The 18,506-nt window shown below is 43.9% G+C and overlaps 1 protein-coding gene across 3 annotated transcripts; it reads right to left on the minus strand.

The window, feature by feature from the left end:
- Nucleotides 1-1,265: 1,265 nt before the first annotated feature.
- Nucleotides 1,266-17,973, minus strand: LOC140486853 (claudin-16-like). Of its 3 annotated transcripts, none has more exons than XM_072585908.1 (6): nucleotides 17,721-17,973; nucleotides 17,493-17,615; nucleotides 10,954-11,089; nucleotides 6,816-6,980; nucleotides 5,778-5,842; nucleotides 1,266-2,190 (listed from the first exon to the last, which is right to left on the minus strand). In XM_072585908.1, exons 2-6 carry the CDS (start codon nucleotides 17,583-17,585, stop codon nucleotides 1,957-1,959), a joined length of 693 nt encoding a protein of 230 aa, XP_072442009.1. In that variant the 5' UTR covers nucleotides 17,586-17,615; nucleotides 17,721-17,973; the 3' UTR covers nucleotides 1,266-1,956. The 3 variants fall into 3 exon arrangements, with proteins under 3 accessions (XP_072442009.1, XP_072442007.1, XP_072442006.1); XM_072585906.1 differs by having other exon boundaries at nucleotides 17,493-17,640; XM_072585905.1 differs by having other exon boundaries at nucleotides 17,493-17,620; nucleotides 17,721-17,972.
- Between the last annotated feature and the right edge of the window lie 533 nt (nucleotides 17,974-18,506).

Here is an 18,506-nt window from a genome sequence, read left to right on the forward strand (position 1 = left end):
TTGTACAAAAGTTCAAAACAGGCCTCTCCCTACTAATGTCTCAGTTGGAAGTGATCCCAAGATGTTGTACTCATGTTTTAGAGTGGCAATGGTGCATGCATTTACCCACCAGGCCATGGTGGGGGGAGGGGCACGGGGCGGGGGGGGAGGGGGGGAAATGCAACTGGCATCAGAGGGAAGGTGTGTTGTTACAACTTCTGTGTTTATATGGTTTCCCTTAATGTGACATCAATTCCACTGTTATTCACACTTGCACCAATTAACACTTGAACAGAATATTGTTCAGCTAAAGTTAATCCCTCTGAATAAAAATTCTTTCAGTTCCATACATATCTTGTGATTTAAAAACAAATATTGACACATTAATTTGTCAGTGATAATGCAGCCACTGTGTCAAAGTACTTCACTCATTATCTGGTTCAATTTCTTGGTGCTCTCGGAACTGCACTTATCCAGGCGAGTAACACGAATTCCATCACGACCTTGACTTGTGCCTTGTCGATGGTGAATAGACTTTGGGAAGTCAGGAATTGAAATATTCACAGGAAAACTTGCAGCCTTTGACCTGTTCTAGCAACCATATAGCTGGTCCAATTCAGTCTCTATACCCACCGTGTTTAAGATGGATTTGACAATGCTATTTTCACTTTGGGGGAAATGGTTAGATGCTCGTTGCTGATACTGACCTGTTAAATGTTACTTGCTTTTTATCAATTCAACCTGTTGTGTTGTCGAGGATGTGCCTCACGCAGACAAAAACTATTTCAATAGCCAGAGGGTTGCAAATGGAACTGAACCATGTGCAATCATTGGTGAACATCCCCATGTATGACGTTATGAGGTTGTTGAAGTGGCGGGAAATTGTTCATTCTCAGACACTAGCCTGAGGAGCGACTGCAGTGTCCTGGGGATGACGTTATGAGGTTGTTGAAGGGGCTGGAAATTGTTCATTCTCAGACACTAGCCTGAGGAGCGATGGTGGTGTCCTGGGGCTGAGATGATTGACTTCCAGTCACCCAAGCCTCTCCGCTTCCACGTGATCCCAGTAACTGGAGAATTTTCCCTGATTTCCAGTGACTACCAGGGACTCTGAGGCAAATGTTATCTTGATGTCAGAGGTCTTTGTAAAACCAGTGTGTTAAAATAACTCTCAGGTTGCTGGTCTCAGTTTCAGCATGGCTGTTAGGCAATACAGCACATATGTGAAACCTGGGGTTTCATATAAATACAACAAACTGGAATACTAAATGAATGTTGTGTGATCAACATTTATTAGATACCATATCTCCTTCCAAACTACAGCACTGTAACCAGACAGACTGTTGACATTTAGTTAGCCAAACCAGTTTGTTTATCAAGGAAGTGTGCATTTACTAGAACTGGTTTGTTACCTGACAGTACAATCAAAGTTACAATGTTGCCAGAGTTGGAGGATTTGAGCAATAGGGAGACCCTGAATAGGCTGGGGCTGTTTTCCCTGGATTGTCGGAGGCTGAGGGGTGACCTTATAGAGGTTTATAAAATCATGAGGGGCATGGATAGGGTGAATAGCCAAGGTTGTCTTTGCAAGTTAGGGGAGTTGAAAGCTAGAGGACATAGGTTTAAGGTGAGAGGAGAAAGGTATGAAAGGAACCGAGGGTGAGCATATGGAATGAGCTGCCAGGGGAAGTGGTGGAGGCTGGTACAATTACAACGTTTAAAAAGCATCTGAATGGGTATATGAATAGGAAAGGCTTAGAGGGATATGGGCCAAATGCTGGCAAATGGGATTCGATTAAGTTGGGATATCTGGTCGGCATGGACTAATTGGACCAAAATGTCTGTACAACCCTATGTCAATGACTGAATGCAAAATAAGTTCCACTACATATTTCTCAGTGGCCAGATAAACACAAGCATAGCATTATACTGCAAACAGTGAGATCTCTGGAAATTTCAGCCTTACTGAACCTCTTGTTAGACGTATGTTTTACCAATATCAGGTAAGGATGCTGGCAAGGCATGTTTGCTCTGGTCAGTTAGAAATCGGAATGTGGGGTTTCTCTTCTTCCCTTCGCTGGATCTGTTGATTTTGGGACAGTGCGTTGACACGAGCAGGACTCCAGCTAGACACATGCACAACACTCCAGTAGAGGCCAGCCAGTAAGAATAGGCGAGCTCATATGTGATTCCAGGCACCCCAAAGCTAACCTGCAGAGAGGGTGCAAAAAGAAGCTCGTCACAGAAATAGTGAGTACTAACTCCTCCATCAAAAACAAGCCTTGGTTCTTAGATCAGCACCATTTAAACTGACACATTGGTCTTGCGATGATCTTTGAATATAGGAGTTAGGACGTCATGTTGAGATTATACAGGACATTGGTGAGGACTCTCCTGGAGTACTGTGTTGAGTTCTGATCATCCTGTTAGAGGAAGGATATTATTAAGTTGGAGAAGGTTCAGAAGATACTTACCAGTAGGTTACGGAGAATGGAGGGTTTGAGTTATAAGGAGGGGTTGGATGGGTTAGGACTTTATTCACTGGAGCATAGGAGATTGAGGGGTGACCACATAAAGGTTTATAAAGTCATGAGGAGTATAGATAAGGTTAAAGACTGCTGCCTTTTCCCTAAGGTAGGGGATTTCAAGATGAGAGGGCACATTTTTAAGTGAGAGGAGAAAGATTTATAAAAGACATATGGGGCATTTGTTTTACATACAGAGTGATTCGTGTGTGGAATGAACTTCCGGGGAAGTGGTGGATGTGGGTACAGTTACAATGTTTAGATTAGTACATGAATAAGAAACGTTTGGAGGAATATGGGGCAAGTGCAGGCAGGTGGGACTCCTTTAGTTTGGGACTATGGTCAGTATAGACTGGTTGGACTGAAGGGTCTTTTTCCATGCTGTATGACTCTATGAATTTGTGACAGACTTTCAGGAGCTGTGCACGGTTCAGGTCAGCAAAAGGAAGCAGATGTGGCACAGACAAAGCCAGCAACTTGCAGAGATCCAGCAGTGTCAAAATGTGTGACTATTTAAACAATTATCATATCAAATACAGATAAAAGGATGCAGAGCTGGAAAATCAATTCTCTTTCTCTCAGCTGCTGTGTGACTAGTTGAGCATTTCCAGCACTTTCTGCTGATTTTATTTCAGATTTCCAACATCTGCGGTATTTTGCTGCTCTATGTAAAATTCTTTAAGATCGAATTGGACAAGGGTACAGGATCACCAATTTATAGCTGTATATTAATAAAGGTTCGACCCTGTGGTCTGAAATCTGTACACTTGTAACTTCCAGAAATGGCTCATAAAACTTGCCCAATGCCATTGTGGCCAGGAATAAAGGACTGAATAAATAAGCAAACACAGAATTTTTTTGTCGCAATGAACAAAGAGAAGCTTAAAAGAATAATGCTAACAAGCAGAGCAGACTAAAAACGTACTTTAACACACTGCATTTGCCATGGTCCAGAAACTGAGCTAGATCGAACTCCTTCCCTGCAGCAGCTTGTAGCCCCAGACAATGCCAAAACAAACTGAGTTTGTGCATCCAGTTGCCAGGAGGCATGAACTTAAAGGGGAAGGCTGTTCATTGTTAAATATCAGTCTTTGAGAAGCTGCAATGAAACTGCAGCAAGTAGAAAACAGCTGGGCATTGAAAGAGTGTTATCCTGTACGGCAGTAAGGGTATGTTTAGGGATGGTGCCAATGAATCTTGTCCTGTATTCAGGTTGACCTGATATGAAAGGTTAGACTATCAGTAAACCGTTACTGATGGGACTATGGGTCAGTGAATCAGTTGCATCGCTTTCCTGTGCTACACTTGCTGCTGGAAATTGAACAGTGCTGTTGGAACCAAGTGGCTGCTGCCCTTCCCTGAATGTGTTGGTGCAGGTAGGAGTTGCATTCTGCAAAAGTCTGTTTGTGTTAGTGTCTCTACAGTAAAACATGGCTGGTTACACACCTCTTTCTTTAAATACATCTCCTATGCTCTAATGTTGATGTTACACACTTTTACATATGGGTGTCAGTACCTTAACAAAATCCCGTTTGATTTGTATCATCGATAGTCACAGGTGAGGTGCCCGAAGACTGGAGGTTGGCTAAGGTGCTGCCACTGTTTAAGAAGGGTGGTAAAGACAAGCCAGGGAACTATAGACTGGTGAGCCTGACCTCGCTGGTGGGCAAGTTGTTGGAGGGAATCTTGAGGGATAGGATTTACAGGCATTTGGAAAGGCAAGGACAGATTAAGGATAGTCAACATGGCTTAGTGCGTGGGAAGTCAACCTCACAAACTTGGTTGAGTTTTTTGAAGAAGTAACAAAGAGGATTGATGAGGGCAGAGCAGTAGACGTGATCTATATGGACTTCAGTAAGCTGTTTGACAAGGTTCCCCGTGGGAGACTGGTTAGCAAGGTTAGGAGAAAATGAGTATTGCAGATGCTGGAGATCAGGGTCAAGTGTGTGGTGTTGGAAAAACACGGCAGGTCAGGCAGCAAGGTTAGATCTCACAGAATACAGGGAGAACTAGCCATTTGGATACAAAACTGGCTTGAAGGTCGAAGAAGGGTCGGTGTGGACTTGTTGGGCTGAAGGGCGTTACTACACTGTAGGGAATCTAATCTAATCTAATCATAGAGGCTGGTGGTGGAGGGTTGCTTTACAGACTGGAGGCCTGTGACCAGTGGTGTATCACAAGGATTGGTGCTACATCCACTGCTTTTCGTCATTTATATAAATGATTTGGATTTGAACATGGGAGGTATACTTAGTAAGTTTGCAGATGACACCAAATTTGGAGGTGTAATGGACAGCGAAGAAGGCTACCTCAGAGTACAATGGGATCTTGATCAGATGGGCCAATGGGCTGAGGAGTGGCAGATGGAGTTAAATTCATGTGAGGTGCTGCATTTTGGAAAGGCAAATCAAATTAGGATTTATACTCTTAATGGTAAGGTCCTGGGGGAGTGATGCCGAACAAAGAGACCTTGGAGTGCAGGTTCACAGTCCCTTAAAAGTGGAGTCGCAGGTAGATAGGATAGTGAAGAAGGCGTTTGGTATGCCTTCCTCTATTGGACAGAGCATTGAGTAAAGGAGTTGGGAGGTCATGTTGTGGCTGTACAGGACAGTGGTAAGGCCACTTTTGGAATATTGTGTGCAATTCTGGTCTCCCTCCTATCGGAAAGGTGTTGTGAAACTTAAAAGGGTTCAGAAAAGGTTTATAAGGACGTTGCCAGGTTTGGAGGATTTGAGCTACAGGGAGAAGCTGAACAGGGTGGGGCTCTTTTCCCTGGAGCGTCGGAGGCTGAGGGGTGACCTTAGAGGCTTAGAAAATCAGGGGCATGGATAGGGAAAATAGAGAAAGTCTTTTCCCTGGGGTGGGGGAGTCCAGAACTAGAGGGCATAGGGTGAGAGGCATAAAATTTAAAAGGGACCTAAGAAGCAACTTTTTCACACAGAGGGTGGTGCATGTATGGAATGAGCTGCCAGAGGAAGTGATGGAGGCTGGTACAATTACAACATTTAAAAGGCATCTGGATGGGGAGATGAATCAGAAGGGTTTAGAGGGATATGGGCCAAAAGCTGGCAAATGGGACTAGATTAGGTTAGGCTATCTGATCGGCATGGATGGGTTGGGTCTAAGGGTCTGTTTCCATGTATATATCTCTATGACTCTATGACTGACAGACTCGTGAAATTTGACAGCAAGTCCATTTGCAAATTCTTGGGGCATTGACAATGGCTGTCCATGAACGTTAAGTATAGAATGGCTTCCAGAGATGAAACGTACCTCAAACCTGTACTTAACGATAGTTTCAGCTGCGTACCAAGTCATGCCAATGCTGCCGACAATACCTACTTGGAAAGAAAAGGAAAGCTTCCCATTAAACAAAATATATTGAAATATTTTACACGCATCAGATTCCTAGGTTTGGGAAGGCCCTCATCCTGCCAGCGGCAGTGGAGGATCTCACCATGTGGAAAGCCCAAAGGGTAAGTCCTGGCTAATGTGGTGCCACTGTTTAAGAATGATAGTAAGGAGAAGCCAGGGAACTATAGACTGGTGAGCCTGACATTGGTGGTAGGCGAGTTGTTGGAGGGAATCTTGAGGGACAGGAGATTGTTGTCTACCAGTGAGCTCCCTTCTTCAAAGTCCCTCAGTAAGGGATTGGGCTTTGAGAATGAATGGGTTTTTGCCCTCTGAGACCACGTACCTTGCTACAGACATACGTCTCCACCCTGCCATCCCTCTCCACCGATCACTCACCTGTGCGTGATCCCTCAGAGATCCTGGACCTCATGGTTATACCGGCAGCAGCCACCATTTCCACAATGGTGCTGCTGAGCAACAAAGCAACTGCTGACCGCAGATTGGCCAGTGGCTCTTAGTGAGCAGGGCTTGTGTTTAATATCTTACCCATTGACTGCCAGCCTGCATGTGATCAACAACTGCACTATAGCACTGGGAATGTTAGTTGGATCACTTAAAACACATTTTGAGGGAAACATGTATTAATGGAGGTTTTCCTGTTGGCCACTTTTACATTGATGCTGCAGTACTAGCATTTTCATAATTACTGTAGGGACCACACTTTGAAACTAAGTCAATTGGTGAAGCATTTTTGGATGTCCTTATATAAATATTTCTGCGTACATTTCAGACTTCTTTTGTAGTTTGTACGTCATTCAACCCAATACCTCCATTCTTGTGATTGTTACCTGTTGGCAGATATACCCACTGAAAGCCTGGCATGTGCCCATTCCAGGCAGTTTTTGCACTGGGTCAGATATCAGCAGGTTTGCGATTTGATCATACAATTAACCGCACCTCCAAAGGAGAGGATGGCTCCAGCGCAGAGACTCAGTTTGTCTTTCTCTGTCCCACCATCAGGAACAAACTTGGTGCATTTCATCCCACCAACAAGGAACAGCACAGCCACGATACATGCCACACCAGGCACGATTACCAAGACCCGGGTGATCACCACATCAGCTAGAATCATCAAACAGAAAACAGTCAATCTGTCGCACAGAATGTGTTAGCTCTTTATCATAACTGCACGTGGGTTTGCTGTTTGAGCCAGCATTTATCGCCCATTACCAATTGCCCAAGAAGGTGGTAGGCAGCTGCCTTGTTGAACCGCTGCAATCGTTTCAGTGTAAGGGTACTCATGGTCTTCTATGTTGTCCTCTTTATTGTGCCAATTTTCATGAGCGATTACAATACCCAGGTGGACAATTTTCAACAAGAAATAGATCACAAGGCCTAGAGACCTTAACCTCCGGCCTTCGTACAAGGAACTCACACCAAGTCAATGTTGGTACATCATGACATTCCTCAGAGAAATGGAAAGGGTAGCATCTTACCACCTACAGAACAATGGGGTTGGAAGTGGATGGTCTGTAAAATGGCAGGGGAGCTGTTGGAGAGGAACCACAACATCTTCCCCTCATAGTTGAAGGCTCTCCTGGAGGCCTTAGGGTTGGGAGTACGCCCAGTGGTGATGGGAATAGGGTTTGTTAATGAGCCAATTGATTGCAATTGATAGCTGTTGGCTAGAGGTACCATACACTCAGGTTAGCAACATAGCAACTCACAGAGGCCAAGAAATCGGAGCAAAATATTAAGAGGACCATCAAAATTGGTGCACACTTCCAGGATACTGGAAGGTTCTCTCTCAGAGGCAATTCATATGTTGAGTCCAAGGGTAGGTTAAGTAGAGAAGTTGGGATGTCATGTTGAGGCTGTACAGGATGTTGGTGAGGCCTTTTCTGGAGTACTGTATCCAGTTCTGTCATAGGGAGGATTATATTAAGCTGGAAAGGGTTCAGAGGAGATTTACCACAATGTCTTACTGGGAATGGAAGATTTGAATTATAAGGAGAGGCTAGATTGACTGGAAGTTTTCACTGGAGCATAGGTAGTTGACAGGTAGCCTTATAGAGGTTCATAAAATCATGAGGGGCATAGATAGGGTGAATGACAGCGTTTTTCCAGAGGGTGGGGACTTTCCAAACTAGGAAGCATATTGTTAAGGTGTGAAGGGAAAATCTTAAAAAGAGATGAGGAGCAATTTTTATTTTAACACAGAGAGTGGTTTGTGTGTGGAATGAACTTCCAGAGGAAGTGGTGGATATGGGTACAGATGCAACGTTTAAAAGACATTTGGATAAATTCATGAACAAGAAAGGTTTAGCGATATTGACCAAGCGCAGGCAGGTGGGAGTAGTTTAGTTTGAGATTAGTTTGGGTTGGCATGGACTAATTAGACTGAAGAGTCTGTTTCCGTGCTGTAGGACTCTATCTCTTCATTTCATTTAAGATTAGGTCGTACGGGCTCAGATTTTGAGTTCTCTAATGAGAGAAGGAGACAAGTGAAGCCACACCCAGAAGAGCAGTAGGCTGACGGTAAAATTGGACATGGAAAAGGAAAAGAGACAGGGTCACATAACCAAGCACATGGCTGCAAAAGATGGCACCCGTCCAGGAGCTGCAGTCATGTCTTCAAAGACATGCTTATTGAGCCTCTCTGATTCCTCAATGTGTGAAACCTCTAACCCACGTGTTGCCAGCCCTGTAAACATGGTACCTCCATTTCAGCACTTCCTCCCTTCCTCGCACCCACCCTCGTGACCTGGTGGTCTCATTTCTAGCACAACACCAGAACGTCCTATAGGATGGTAAAATACTACCCAGAGTGAGAGAGAGAGAAACTTTAAATTTATCAAACTGCACAAGATATAGGGGCTGGAGTAGGTCAGTTGGGGCAATAGAGTTTTTTCAATACTGCTCTGGTTGCTCTAGGTATAGCTACAGTCAACACATTTATCAATTCCATAGCCAGGTGTGAACAAGAACAGGGTGGTGCAGTGGCTCAGTGGTTAGTACTGCTGCCTCACAACACCAGGGTCCTGGGTTCAATTCCAGCCTGGGGTAATTGTCTGTGTGGGCTTCTGCTGGGTGCTCTGGCTTCTTACCACAGTCCAAAGATGTGTAGATTAGCCATGGGAAATGCAGGATTACTGGATGGGATGCTCTTTTGAGGTTTGGTGTGAACATGATTGGTCAAATAGCCTGTTTCCATTCTGTAGTAATTCTATAATTTCTAAGAAGGAAAAAGGAAAGAAAATTTTCCAGGCTGGACAATATCGAGAGAAGACCTAGCAATATTAATGTTGCACTTGGGAATTAGAATATTATGATACCGTTATGATACTATTGGTCACAGCAAGATTAAACATTGGGTGTTCTTGCCCATTGACCGGGAAGCCTCAGGAGCAGTGACTCTTATACAACTTCTCTCCCCAAGATAGTGAGACGGTGGCCTCCTCCAGGCCAGTTCAATGTTTCAAAATGGCCAGTTTAACTTGGACTTTAACCACCAATGCATATTATTTTATAAATAAATAAAAATAGATTTGAACAAATTGTCAAATTGAAAAAGCTTTGTGCAGGTTTTCTCTTTATAGCCTGGCTCAATTAACTGGTAAAGAATGGATTTCATAATCTCAGGATTGTGGGTTCAAGCCCCATATCTCTAGTTAAGATTTGGATCAAATCTGTCATTCCAAGTTATCTTGCAGTCACGACTTAGAAAAATATTTGAAGGAATATTGAAATAATTGCTCTGAGGATTTGGGTTCATTCAGTTAACTGAACTTGTTTAAATTTTAAGAGTTTAAAAGATTGAGTCATTGAGTTGGACAGCACAGAAACAGATCCTTCAGTCCAACTCATCCATACCAACTGGATATCCTAAATTGCCAGCATTTGGCCCATATCCCTTTAAACCCTTCCTATTCATGTACCTATCCAAATAACTATTAAATGTTGTATTTGTGCCAGCCTCCGCCACTTCCTCTGGCAGCTCATTCCACACACGCACCACCTTATGAGTGAAAAGATTGCCCCTTAGGTCCTTTTTAAACCTTTCCCCTTGCACCCTAAACCTATGCCCTCGAGATTTGGACTCCCCCACCCCAGGGAAAATACCTTGTCTATTTACCTTATCCACGTCCCTCATGATTTTATAAACCTCTGTAAGGACATCCCTCAGCCTCTGATGCTCCAAGGAAAACAGCTCCAACCTATTCAGCCTCTCCCTATGCTCAAATCCTCTAACCCTGGCAACATCTATGTAAATCTTTTTTGTACCCTATCAAATTTAACAACATCCTTCCTGTAGCAGGGAGACCAGAACTGAACGCAGTATTCAAAAGTGACCTAACCAATGTTGTATACAGCTGTAACATGACCTCCCAACTCCTATACTCAATGCACTGACAAAGAACTGGAACCAACATGGTCATTCTAACAGATGAGAGATTTAATAATCAATCCAGGTCTTTTTCAATATATAATTTCAGTTACATCACACTGTAAACTTTTGCTTACAATCTTTTACTCCACAACCACCTGGTGAAGGAGCACTGCTCCGAAAGCTAGTGCTTCCAATTAAACCTGTTGGTCTATAACTTGGTGTTGTGTGATTTTTAGCACTGATCAAAAGCGTGCCAAATGCCTTCTTCACTATCCTGTCTACATGCAACTCCACTTTCAAGGAGCTATGAACCTACACTCTAAAGTCTCTTTGCTCAGCGACATTCCCCAGAACTTTACCATTAAGTATGTAAATCCTGCCCTGATTTGCCTTTCCAAAATGCAGCACTTCACACTTACCTAATTAGAAAAAAATGGATAATTCAGCAACAGATAGCAGAGCTGCACTGAAGAGCACAGGTCATTTAAAGAGGTCACAGACTCCAATTACCAATTTATTTACCAATGGGCAGGGAGTGTTAATGCAGCCTGTCTGCTGTTTCTAAACACGGGGATACAGGAACCAATGGTAAGCCACTCAGCCCTTCAAACCTGCTCTGAGCATTTGAACCTGTGTCACAGGAATATCAGGCCCAGGCCCACCGTGTAGCACAGGGGATACGGTTAGAGAGAGTAGCTGACTTACTGGGAAGATGCCCGAGAACGGAGTTTGGCATATCACAGGTCCAGTAAGCTGCTGTGATGTCATAGATACATTCACCCCACAGGCCTCGGCAACGCCAACTCAAGCCAACAGAAGAATGAGGATCCTTTGCATCACTCTGGGGAGGAACATAACATGAAATCAGGCTTTTCATTATTCTGACTTTTGCTCAGGCACTGTTATATGTCATGCGTGACCCCAGTTATTGACTTTGTAGTCATCAAATCAACTTCATAATTACCATTCAAATTAGGACAGTGGAAATCTTGCCTCTTCCTCAGAAACAAGAGGAGGTATCAGACCATGGGGTCAGGGTGAGACAGCAGGGGAAGGAGGTCAAACTTTGAGAGTAGGGGTCAGGCTGTGTGTGTTTGGGGGGGGGGGGGGGGGGAGGAGGCTCAGGCTATAGTGGAGGAGTCAGGCTGTGGGGGAGGAGTCAGTCTGAGGGGGATGGGTCAGATTGTGGGGGACAGGTCAGATTGTGGGGGAGGAGTCAGTTTGTCAGGGCAGGGTCAGGCTATGGGGGACAGTCAGGCTGTGGGGAGGGGTCCGATTGTGGGGACAGGCTCAGGCTGGGGGGAGGGATCAGACTATGTGAAACAGTCAGACAGTAGGGGAATGGGTAAGACTACAGGCTGGAGTTAATCCAGAGAAGTGGGTCAGTCTGGAGGGTTGGATCAATCTGTAGGGGTGGGTCAGTCTAGAGAGGGGGGTTCAGTCTGGGGAGATGGGTCAGTCTGGAGAGGGGGGTCAGTCTAGGGAGGTCGGTCAGTCTGGGGAGGTGGGTCAGTCTGTAGGGGTGGGTCAGTCTGGAGAGGGGGGTCAGTCTGGGGAGGGGGGTCAGTCTGGAGGGGTGGGTCAGTCTGGAGGGGTGAGTCAGTTCAGAAAGGTGGGTCAGTCTGGAGGGGTGGGTCAGGTTGAACAGGTGCATGATCCTGGCATCACCTGGGCCTGGAGGAAGCCAGACTGTTTTAATGGTCGGGTTCAATCATTAGACCCATGAACTCACTGACTGCTGGCACATGCCACTCCAGCTGGATGGTGATCAGTCCTTGACTCTACCTGGGAAACAAATTCAATAATAATCTAAGGCTGAACCAAGGCTGGAAAAGCTCAACCGGTCAGGCAGCATCTCCCTGACCTGCTATATTTCACCAGCCTTTTTAAATTGTTATTTCAGATTTCCAGCATTTTGGAAGAATTCGTGCTGGTAATTTCCTGCCTCCCTCCCTCTACCAAGTACGCCGACTGTCAATCTCCAGTATGAATTTACATTCCCAAACCAAAGTGAGAGAAGTTTCCTTCATCTACCTGACCGTACGGGGTAATAATGCAAGCGCAGATTGTCTCGGTTCAGTTCCTATCATGCATGGGATTATAGCAGAAAAAAACAGCACCAACTCATTCAGAATAGCTACACTTGGCTAGAAAGGGAAATGGGACAAAATATGAGACTTGTGCACTAGGCAATGCTTTCCTGGGCTAAAACTGATATATCCACATTACACCCAACAGCAATTAATCCAAACTGAGAGTAATAGCCGGTCCCAGCAATGCTCAGCAATAATAAACTGCTCAATAAGCTGAAAATACACCAATATATGTTTATAATGAAATTAAATTTACGTCATTGAAAAGGTTGGAACACGATTTAGAGAATTGTGAACACAGCCCAGACCATCACGCAAACCAGTCTTCCATCCATTGACTCTGACTACACTTCCCACTGCCTCTGGAAAGCAGCCAGGATAATCAAAGACCCTTCCCACTTTCTTCCAACCTCTCCTGTCAAGTCCAAGATGCAAACATTTGAAAACATGTACCAACATATACCAATATGACTCTATAACAGATTTAAGAACGGTTTCCTCCCCACTGTTACCAGACCTTTGAACAGACCTCTCATATGTTCGAGTTGGTCTTTCTCTGCACCTTCTCTGTAGCTGTGACACTATATTCTGCATCCTGTGCTGTAAGACCCTGATGTAGTTACAGAAGGTATGACTTGCCTAGAAAGCTTAGTATCTGTGACAATAATAAATCAAATCAAATCATATCAGATCTGCAACAGATATAGAAACATAGGACATTGGAGAAAGTGTCATTCAGCTCTTTGAACCTGGTCAATAAGTTATTATATAATCTGGTTGTTTTGGAAATTCTACTTTAGTATGTACCCCTTAACCCTTGATTCCCGTCTCTATCAAAATCCATCTCAGCTTCAAATAACTTTGATGACCTAGCCCTGACTATTTTCAGGGGAAGAGAAATCCACAAACTCAGAGAGAAAACGTCTCCTCCTTTCCAAGAGAGAAATCTAATCGTTAAATAAATTCCGAGCTCTAGCCTCACCTAGAGGAGATTTAAGTAAATGCATCCTGCTGCACAATGGGCCCATTCTAGATTTACAGTGGAATGTAGATTTAAGTAGCAATTCGGGGAAATACATAAAATGAAGTATTTTCTGCTCTGCCTCAGTCACGGGGGGAGCCTTGCAACACTTTCCTGTCTCTTTAGTTCCATTTCACAGTCCAATGAAGATGAAAGTGCTTAAGGTCCACCTGCTGTTCTATTGGTGAGTGATGGCAGTTCCAGGCAGGCTGTGATCCTTCTGAAACTTTTCAGGCATAAATGCAAAGTTTCTGCTTTTGGAAGAATTCGTGCTGGTAATTTCCTGCCTCCCTCCCTCTACCAAGTACGCCGACTGTCGAACGGATTATACAAATACCTAGAACCCCTGCGTTGTCCTTCATTTGTGGGTCTGAGCGTCTGCTGGCTATCCCACTGTGGATGGCATCACAATAATGCTTATGGCTGTTCCCACCTGATGTCTAGCTGGGCGTGCTCTCCAGCAGGAACTTGAAGACCTGGTACCTCGCTTATGTGGGCGGCACGGTGGCACGGTGGCATCGCGCCAGAGACCTGGGTTCAATTCCCGCCTCAGGCGTCTGACTGTGTGGAGTTTGCACGTTCTCCCACAATCTCCGATTTTCTCCGGGTGCTCTGGTTGCCTCCCACAATCCAAAGATGTGCAGGTTAGGTGGATTGGCCATGCTAAATTGCCCATGGTGTTCAGGAATGTGTAGGTTAGGTGCATTAGTCAGGGGTAAATATAGAGGAGGGGGAAATGGGTCTGGGTAGGTTATTCTTTGGAGGATCAGTGTGGACTTGTTGGGCCAAAGGGCCTGTTTCCACGCTCTTGGGATTCTAAGTAGCTACTTATCAGACATAAGCCCATCAGTGAGGCAGTTTAACCTTGACTTAAGCCTGTCCTCTGCCAATATCTACATTTTCCATCATTTAGCCATTAGGAGTGAGGAATCTGGAGGTTTTCCATTGCACTGAGACCCATTCACAAATTGAATACTACTGAATCTAGGTTGTTCTTGGAATGTATGGCTTGATACACAACATGTGGTTGCACTGTCTGGCTACACAGCTGCACAGAAGGACAGCATCTTGTGATTTTTTGTTTGTTTGGAGTCATAAATTGCACAATTAATGATAAATTAAATGATAAAGAAAGGGGCTGCTGCTGGGTAGGATCTGTTCAGAAGAGTTCTGGAGAAGGGGCACGAGATCCAAAACATTAACTCTGCTTTCTCTCCATGGATTCTGTCAGACCTGCCGAGTTTCTTCTGCAATTCCAGTTTGTGTTTTGGGATTCCAGCATCCGCAGTTATTTTTTTTTCATTTAGTGAGCTTGACTTGTAGCATTGCTGCAACAGTTTTGTGACTGCATTTTCTATTTCTAAATTTTGACACCTTATCCTTGTATTCAAATCCCATCTTGTCTCTACAATCTCTATTCTGCTCCACAACTCTTCAAGAGTCCGACATTTTTCCAATTCAAGTCCGCTCAACATCCTCAACTTCTGTCAGCCTTGCCGTCAGCTCCCAGAGTCTAAAATTCTGATCCTGAATCCCTCTGCCTTTCTACCTCTCTGCCTTCCTTTAAAATAATCCTCAAACCAACCACTGCAACCACAGATTTCGATCACCTGCCTGAACATCTTTTTACTCAGCTCAGTGTTAAAAGCTGCTTGACAATGCACCTTGGATGTCTTAGTACATTAGCAGAATCGTATAAAACTGAGCTGCTGCTGGAACCCGTTCCAGCTTGAAGATGATTTCAATATATTGGTGAGAGACTTAAATTCTGTGCACTTCAATAGAACTTCACGGAACCCCTACAATGGGGAAGCAGGCCATTCAACCCATCAAGGCACTACCAACCCTCCAAAGAGTATCCCATCCAGAAGTGGGTCTGGATGGGATATTCTTTGGAGGGTTTACTATGGCTAATCAATGGATTGTGGGAGAAAACCAGGGCATCTGAATAAAATCCACACAGACACAGAGAGAACATGGCAGACTCCACTCAGATAGTCACCTGAGGGTGGAATTGAACACACGTCCCTGGTACTGCGAAACAGCAGTGCGACCCACTGAGCCATCATGCCACTTGCATGACTTACTCTTCTCGATGGATCTATGATGCCCATGGTGGTTTTGGTGTAGATCGTGGTGATGATTGAAGGAAGGGAATTGACAGAGTTATGCCCAGAACACTCTCCTGCATATTGCATTCCAGAACAGAGATGGCATGTGCCTTTTTATTGTTTCTTAAAATATTACAAATATAAGCAAATGGCAAACCTACAAAGCAGGACACCATCTATGACATGACTGTATGACAGAATGCGCATCAATTGGAAAGTACTGATTCTGTAACAGTAAGCATGTTACGGGGGATAATATACTGTGTTTAATGAGAAACTCCACAGATTTGAGGTCCTGGGAAGGAATGGGTTAAGACAGGAGACTGTCAGTTCAATGCTGAGACCAGTAGGTTCAAGGGGCTGAACTGAGCTTAAAATTAGCTTAATATTGTTTCCATAAATTAGGGACTTTTTTCAATTGCTGATCAGCATTTGTTTCTTCAAGAGAGTCACTTCATCAGGATTAGCCTTAAAGATAATGCAGAATTTTTTTTTAAATCTGTTAGTAGTTCAATTGAACAGCATCAATTCATGATTGAGTCATAGGGTCATACAGCATGGAAATAGACTCTTCAGTGCAACCAGTCCGTACCGAACATAACTCCAAACTAATACAGTCCCACCTTCCTGCTCCTGGTCCATATCTTTCCAAACCTTTCCTATTCATGTAATTATCCAAATCTATAAATCTTTAAGCCTGCAATCCCAGGAGCAGCTGTGAGATAGTTCCACGCTGTTCCAAATAGAAAAACTCTGGGTTATGACTTAAAGCTAAGCTGTGACAACAGGACTAAAGTTCCAACTAGCAAAAAGAAGATTTACATCTGAGATCCAGCAGCTCTTCAAACAAAAAGTGAGTGGGTGGGTTGGAAAACTTTGCAAACATTGAACTAACTCTTGGATAAATAGGGTGATTTGACCCAAGTGTCTCCTCTGGTGGGCAAATCAACAATAAGAAATAATCTTAAAACGAGAGTCAGGCCATTTTGGGAGAGAAACTAGGGAGAATTTGTACCTATGGAGGATAACAGAAGTCTGGAACTTTTGTGTTAAAATTAGGGCTAATGGGGCAACTGAAGTTTTCAAAACTGAGCTCAATATCAGTCAGAATATTAACATATAGAATCATCAAGTCATACAGCAAGGAAATAAACCTTCAGCTCAACTTGTCCATGCCAACTAAGTTTCCTAAGTTATATAGTCCATTTGGTCCAAATCCCTCCAAACCTTTCCTATTCATCCACCTGTCCAAATGTCTTTGAAATGACTTCACCAGTCAGCGCATTCAGTTTCAAAGTTGGGAAGTTATGTTGCAGTTATATAGGACGTTGGTGAGGCCATACTTGGAGTATGGTGTTCAGTTTTGGCCACCTTGCTATAGGAAGGATGTTATTAACCTGGAAAGAGTGCAGAAGAAATTTACAAGGATGTTGCCTGGACTCAATGATGTGAGTTATAGGGAGAGGTTGGACAAACTAGGACCTTTTTCTTTAGACTGAGGGAGGACCTGATAGAGGTGTTTAAGGTCCAGAGAGGCATGGATAAGGTGAATGCATTCAGTCTTTTTCCTAGGGCTGGGATATTGAGAACTATAGGGCATCAGTTTAAGGTTAGAGGGGAAAGAATAAAAGAGACCTAAGGGGCAACTTTTTCACACAGAGGATTGTCTGTACAGTATATAGAATGAGCTGCCAGAGGATGTGATGGAGGCAACTACAACATTTAAAAGACATTTGGATGTGTACAGGGATAGGAAAGGTTTAGAGGGATATGATCCAAAAACAGGCATATGAGAATAGCTTAGTTTGGGAAACCTGGTTGGCATGGACGAGTTTGGCTGAAGGGCCTGTTTCGGTGCTGTATGACTCTATGACCAGAAGAAACTGAGACCATTCTTTAAGCTAATTAAACATGAAAAAAATACAGATTGCCCTTTATAATAAGGTTTCAGCATCCAGAGCTTTGACTGCTATTGTTGTATTTAATGACGGTGTTAAACCAAATCATGAAGTGTCTCACCCTCCAGCAGTCTGTAAGGTTCGAGATAATCAGCAGAGCAAGAGCAGACATTCCGAGAGCTAAAGAAGAGACCTGTAGGCTTGTGACCCCCATAATTAACCTTCCGTGACCCTGTTGTGAAGCCTATCCTGCAACAAAGTGTAAAACACTGCGTTAAAATAAACAAAAAGTGGCAGTACAATAAATATCGGGAACAATGTGCTAAAATTGCTTCACTTATCACCTCACCTGGCACCTTCAGCCTGCTCGGAGGTTTCTTGGGTTAAGGAATGCTGCTGTAATTCTGGCGTTCTCTAGACTCCAAGAGTATTTCGCGCGATTAACTCCAAGAAACAAAAAGAAATACACTGGAGATCAGAAGCGTAATGTCATTCTCTGCATCCAATGGTTTATAACGTAGAGAACAGCTTGACATTTCACCTCATGCACTCCTCTTGGAGCCAGCCATTAGGGGCATACCAGGCAAATGATGGTACTTCACGACAGCCAAACAAAGCAAACCTGAAAGGTCGTTAGAAAATGCGAGTAAGCAGGGAGATTTGTGAACAATTCCAGTGAGAGGTACAGTGTACTCAGGAGGGGGAGCGAGAGGCCAAAACACAGCAGGGCTCATTGGCCAAGATTTACAATTTGCACTCCTTGACAGATGCGAACTGAGCTTTGAGAATTGACAATATTGGGTTCAATCCTCAAGCCCCCTAGCAGCACACTGCAATGAAGGGAAGAGGTCACCCTTGTTATGGCGACTTCAGAACATGAGAAGCTTGCTGGGAATATCTAAAATATCCCACTATTTGAACGGAACCTACGTGTATTTGTAAATAAAGAGCTGCTAAAACAGTGTTCACAGGAACAAGAGGAGATCATTCAGCCTCTTCAGTTATTCAATTAAATCAGATCTGATCAGTACATGAACCCTATCTAACCTGCTTTAATTCTTTAAATCTTCATACCTTACCTGAAAAAATTGCATCGATGTTAATACTTTCAACAGCACTTAAATGATTTCTCTCA

Source organism: Chiloscyllium punctatum, chromosome 16 (assembly GCF_047496795.1).
Source record: "Chiloscyllium punctatum isolate Juve2018m chromosome 16, sChiPun1.3, whole genome shotgun sequence".
Taxonomy (NCBI): domain Eukaryota; kingdom Metazoa; phylum Chordata; class Chondrichthyes; order Orectolobiformes; family Hemiscylliidae; genus Chiloscyllium; species Chiloscyllium punctatum.